Below are 6,177 nucleotides of genomic sequence, written 5' to 3'. Positions count from 1 at the left end.
GCATTGTTGTGTTTTTGTCCCCGCACGTGGCCACGCGAGAAAACCCGGGATCAAAAGGAAGTATCAGAGCCAGAGTTTTGCTAAATTTACCAGTGATATAAAAATTCTTCCTTAACATTTGCCAAACAAACTAAGTCGCCGAGCAGCTATTAACGCAACAGTAGATCAAAACGCAAGTCAAAGTGTTGTGAATACTATTGCTCACAGCTCTTTTCAGGTTTCTTTGTAAAAAAAATATTTTGAGTCATGTATAATTTTCTTTTTACTTCATATTACTTCGTATTCCAGTTTGTTAGTCTTTCATATTAAATTCCAATTAAATATATTTATGTTTGTGGTTGTGATGAGACAAATTATGAAAAAGCTCAAGAGGTATGAATACTTTTGCAAGCCACTGTTTGCTGAATGTTGGTATATATCAACTATATGAGCACAGTCCTCTCCAAGTCAGTCCATTAGTGACATCCATTAGCGAATGGGTGAGAATTTCATTTGCCTTCAAATTAAGACAAGTCGTTTTGGGACACAAAGATGAAAGGACAGTAATCTACATGCAACTTACGTGCAGACTCTGACTCAGATTTAAATTTGAACCACATTCCCAAGTCTGCTAAGTTTTAAAACTATAATGTAACTATTTTTAGAATAAAGAGTTTGTGTCCAAAGACGCACAAACTAGTGCATGCAAAAATTTCAGTAGGCTAGAATCATGTAGTGATGTGTACAGAGATGCTAAAAATGATTATGTCAGGCTAATCTATTGTGCTGCTGCTGGACCAACACCAGGAAATCGAGTCATCGATCAAATCGGATGGATGGATCCATCCATCTTCTTCCGCTCATCCGGGGCCGCGTCGCAGGGGCAGCAGCTTAAGAAGGGAGACCTAGACTTCCCTCTCCCCAGCCATTTCTTCCAGCTCCTCTGGGGGAATCCCAAGGTGTTCCCAGGCCAGCCAAGAAACATAGTCCCTCCAAGCATGTCCTTTTGACTCAGTTCTCTCTTCACCATGACGGGTAGGTACAGCGCCTGCTTCACAGCAGACGCTGCGCCAATCCATCTGTCGATCTCCCGCTCCCTTCTTCCCTCATTCGTGAACAAGATCCCAAGATACTTAAACTCCTCCACTTGGGGCAGGGCGTCCTCCCTGACCCGGAGAAGGCACTCTACCTTTTCCGGCTCAAGACCATGTCCTCAGATTTGGAGGCACTGATCCTCTTCCCGGCCACTTCACACTTGGCTGCGAACCGCTCCAGCGAGAGCTGCAGATCATTACCTGATGAAGCCAATATTACCACATCATCCGCAAAAAGCAGAGATGCAATCCTAAGGGCCACCAAAACAGATCCCGACCATCTTGGCGACCTTGTCTACAGAGATTGTCCCCAGGCTCAGCTTCCTCAATGGAAAGCATGTTGGTGGAATTGAGGTCTTTGAAGTATTCTAAATGACTGAAAAAGTAGATTTAGAGGCTGTCATTTATTTTATTAATATTGACTGTGTCAGTAATGGTGGAAATAGTGGAATAGCTTTTTGCCTTTCCACATTAGAACACTGCTGCTGATGAATAGAAATTGATTTCTGAAACACAAAATATAGATTTATTGATTTGTGTCATCATACAACTTTTGCTAATTTAAATGAAACAGCTACTAAAGGACACATACAGAACACATTTTAGACAAGCTTCTGTGGAACTAAGACGAAGGCTTTGATGATCTGATTTATTACACCTGGGATTTTTGTACTAAAGGAAAACTTGAACATGCAATCATTGTTACTTTAGTGTTAACCTTTCTGTCTAAGAGACAGAAAGGTCTCATGCAGATACATTATCACTAAAATAAAACTGTGATGTCTGTCACTCTTTCTAGTCGATGAGAAATCTTTACAAGAGGTGAAAGCATCCTGGACAGTAAAGCTCAGACTTCTGATCCAAGAGATACAGAATTCCAAGGGCCTCAGTCAGTAGATGGAGGCTCCTGGGCTTCCCGGTTGACTGACACAGGGAAGAAAAACAAAAGGCATTGTTAAAGTATTTATTTCAAATCTAGCTGTATTTCAGGTAAGAATGTAGCAATACAAAGTCATCTGTTACAGTTCTGTAACAAATAACAGTCCATTACCTTCCTCTCTAGCTTTCATCCGGGCAACAAAGTTGTAGCTTTTATTCCTTCTGTAGTTCTCATATGGATCATCTAAAGACACTCCAACGCCTTTGTACTGGTCCCACTTATCCCTAACATCTCCCCCTTTGATAGGGTCCTGGATACCTTGTTCTTTGGCCCCAAGGCCACCAGAACCGCTCCAACCTGGGGCCAAAATACCACAGAACAAAATCTGTTAGAGGTTTCAGGAGAGAAAATCTGAATGCTATAAGCTGTACTGGTAGAAAAATTTAAATAATTTTTTGTACAAACAGAATTGTCTTTTGTAGTAAACAGAAATGAATAAGCATACCCATCTTTAATAACAACTGGTGGCCCTTATTCTCCTCTCCTAGTCTGGTGTCTGCAGACATTTTAGATGACGAACTGCCCAGCCCTGCAGTGGACCTGCAGTGAGAAGCAGAGACTGGTATATGCATCATTCTGTAGCACATACTGTGAAGAGAAGTGATGACAGCCAGGGAACTCACGAAGGAGAAGTGCTCCGGGATTTTGGACCACGACGGCGCTTAGTAGGAGAATTTGAGTGGGATCTGGATCTGGAGCCAGAGTGGCTCCGAGAAGACCTGGATCGGCTCCTGGACCTGCACACAGTCATATGTACACACATAAATATGTGTATGTACCTACCTATATACAGTTAGGTAGTTACATTGAAAAAGTAACAATCAGATTACTGATCACTCATTGAAAAAATAACTTAGATTACTGGTTATTTGATTTGGAAAGTAACTGTTACTTTATTAGTTATTTTCAGCAGCTGTTGACAACCCTCCACCACCTTATATATAAAAATTATATTGAGCTTTGCCAATACTTATTTAATTCCAAGTTATTTTATCATGGTAACATCAACAATGTGTCTCCACTTATAAGGTTGAACTGAAGGGGAGATTGCTTAATGTTACAAAAGTAAAAAAAACAACAACAAAAAAAACTTCAGTAATTTGTGTGTTTTTGTGTGTTCCACTATTGTCTGTCCACCCGGTTACAGGTTCTGTTACGGCCCTACGATTGCTGTCAGCACAGCGCTCCACCTAAGGTTCCATCACTCAGATGGCCCACTGCACATATTTCACGTTTATTGCAGTTCATATTAGTCTCGATGTTTGCAGTTTTCTGGAGCATAACACGAAGCTTGATGTCATTCACAGGTATTATAAATATATTTATTACTTTGACATTAACAAAGACACAGCGGGACAGATCATCTGGTAAATGATGGACGGGCAGATCCTGGCTAAAACTACTTGTCAGATAAAATCTGGGGCTTATTATGTATCTCTGCTGTTTTCTAAGCTCAAATGAGCAAATTCACATTCAAAAACCATAACCCGCGACTCATTAAATTTGCAAACAACTTTAGAAAAAACAAGCCCAACCAAGGCCTGTCAAACGATAAATCAATATCAACGATAAATTGCACGATAAATTAAACCTAGCAACCTCATTTTAATTATCGGCTTGATCGTCTCTTCCTGCCTTTTTTATTTCTGTTGATGACACTGAATTAAAAAAAAGGCTAAACTCCGGTGCTCTCCACTGACAAATCCCTTCCTCATTTCTTTTGTGTAATGTCCAGTGCACAATACACGAGTTGTCGGCGGATTTTCAAAACCAGACCACACATTGGCTGACAGAAATTCTAGGTATAACGGTTCGATTGGGTTCGTCGCGCCGTGTGGTGTCCAGCCACATGCGCACAAAATAATGGCTACAAGTCCAGTTAACTAATTTTAAAATCAGGCATTAAAAAATGCTTTACTAGAATCTACCTGTGATGCATGTGGCTTGAGTCAGTGTAAAGTCCTGACTTAATGAAAATCATTATAGCCTATTTATGTCACGTTAAGGAAGAACAGCTGAAAACTTACCGAGTTTATCAACTGCTGTAGCAATTTGGCTCCAACTCCTTCCTTTGTCATTTCTATATTCTTTGCACAAAATGTTGAATAAACATTAATGTTGTTTCCACATATCTCCGATGTCCGCTGGACTTCGGGTTGCGCTGTGTCAGCTGTTTGGGATTCCCCTCCATAATTACCCCTCAGAAAGAACGGAGGAGACTCCGCGCTTTCTGATTGGCTAATTGTCACATTCAGTGTTAAAGCTCCCAGTCAGGGAAAACCCCTGATTTAGGTCAGAGCGGCCAGGACGCTCTACCGTAACACACCTGACACTACAGGATGATCGGTTACAAAATCATCAACGACAATCTTAGATCGGTCAACGATCTAAGATTGTCATAAGGGGAAAATGGGGGGGGCAAAAAAATCGTGTAGTATCAACTATTGTATTAGATAGTCAGATGTGCCGCTCTTCTCTATTTAAATTTAGTGATTACTGAAGGCCAATACAGACTTCATAATCTGGACTCTTTTGGTTGAATGCAGTATTTATTTCCACTTTGGCCTTATGTTGTTTAGATTTTATTCAAGTATGTTTTTTGTTAATGGAAACTGAGAATCCATAAACACTGGAACTGATTTAGTTTATCAGTTCCAATGTTATGTGTTCTTTTGAAAATAAAGTGTATGGCACTTGGCAATTTCCATGGCAGGAAATTGCATGCATTATTAGTCATTTCCATTAAATCAGTGTCAAAAGGTCTTGAAACAATATTATCGTTTATCACAATAGTTTTTTAGACAATCATCCAGCAAAATTTGTTACCGTGACAGGCCTAGCCCAACCTGCTTATAATAACTGGACTTGGAGACAGAAACTCAAAATAGTTCCTGTTTTTCCAGCAACAAAATGAGCATCTCCCTCATCCCTCCATTGTTTACGTTTCTGTCAGCTGCTGCTGTGGCATAGAAAGGGCGGTCACTCCCCAAGATGCATAGAGAAAATAAAATTACATTACTAAAAAAAATAGCAACACACAGTGATTTGAATAAGTAACTTTGATCTTATTGCTGGTTTTCAAATAGCAATGCGTTAGATTATTTGCTACTGAAAAAAGTGGTCCTATCCACTTTTTTAGAGTACCGCGTTACTGACATCACTGCCTATGTAGGTACCCACCCACACAGACAGACATTTCACTGCCATCTACACTGAATATCCCAAACTTTATAGATTTTTAATTCAAACATATTGATTAAATTCTACAACCTTCAGTCTTTTACAACCTTGGTAACTTTCTCATCAAGCCTTTTTCCTAAAGAGGTTTTACGTTAAAATATCTAAGAGTTTGTTCCGAAATGCCGATTTAAGTGATCACAGCTGCCCAGGATTGTTGATTAATCACAGATTTTGTCTGAATGAAGCATAAGCACTTGAAGAACTCTTTTTTTCCCTCCAATCTAAGAGTCAGGATCGGTCCAGAGTTCAATTTAATTAAACTCTACAGACACAAGATTATTAAGAATTTGAAACCACTATAAGCATTTGTGTTGAATTTTTTTATTTTTATTTTTTTTAAATCATAAATGAAGCATTTGTGGACGGAATGTGATCAGGATCAAAAACTAATGCTGTTATCACTGACATACTTCAATCTATCCATGGTCTCAATATTGATGGTGATCAGTTTCTAGACATGTTCTTGAGTGTATCAGGTGTAGCCGAGTTAAATTTATAGTTTTTTATTTTTTATGGTGAACCTTCTCAAAACGCATGATTGCTGTCGCCTTTGTACTGCAGTGGGTTATTTCTGTTTTATACTGTTTTTATTTTTGGACTCTAGTGTGGTTCCAAATACATCCCCATTATATATGTATATTTGTTTTTCTTTGGGTTTTGAATTGTATTTTATTTTGATGGAGAAGCTTTTATTTTCTTGTTTCCTGTTTCTGTGTCACATCCTGTGAGTTCGCGCCGTCTCCTCAGTTCGCGCCGAGCTGCRCTGGGGAGAGGTAAGCGCACACAGTTGTCTTGCAATTGTGGATTAAAACATTCAAAACGTTGTATAAAGAAAGGGTATGCTGCTCGATTCATAAGTTGTAAATAGTTGTTTGTCCTATTGATGTTTAGCACAGCGCCGTTCTGGGTATTTAATTCCCACGG

The 6,177-nt window shown here is 39.4% G+C and overlaps 1 protein-coding gene across 1 annotated transcript in view; it reads right to left on the bottom strand.

The window, feature by feature from the left end:
• Positions 1–1,572: 1,572 nt before the first annotated feature.
• Positions 1,573–6,177, bottom strand: part of cherp (calcium homeostasis endoplasmic reticulum protein) — a 56,126-nt gene continuing 51,521 nt past the window's right edge. Inside the window, exons 16-19 of the mRNA XM_008408186.2 lie at positions 2,637–2,750; positions 2,459–2,553; positions 2,125–2,310; positions 1,573–1,997 (exon numbers count right to left, since the gene is read on the bottom strand). Coding sequence (XP_008406408.1) covers positions 1,960–1,997; positions 2,125–2,310; positions 2,459–2,553; positions 2,637–2,750 — 433 coding nt within the window. The 3' untranslated portion in view covers positions 1,573–1,959. The remainder of the gene's footprint in view (positions 1,998–2,124; positions 2,311–2,458; positions 2,554–2,636; positions 2,751–6,177) is intronic.

This window comes from Poecilia reticulata, linkage group LG4 (genome assembly GCF_000633615.1).
Source record: "Poecilia reticulata strain Guanapo linkage group LG4, Guppy_female_1.0+MT, whole genome shotgun sequence".
Classification (NCBI taxonomy): Eukaryota; Metazoa; Chordata; class Actinopteri; order Cyprinodontiformes; family Poeciliidae; genus Poecilia; species Poecilia reticulata.
Note: the sequence above shows the minus strand (reverse complement) of the source record. Positions and strands in the feature narration are given on the sequence as shown.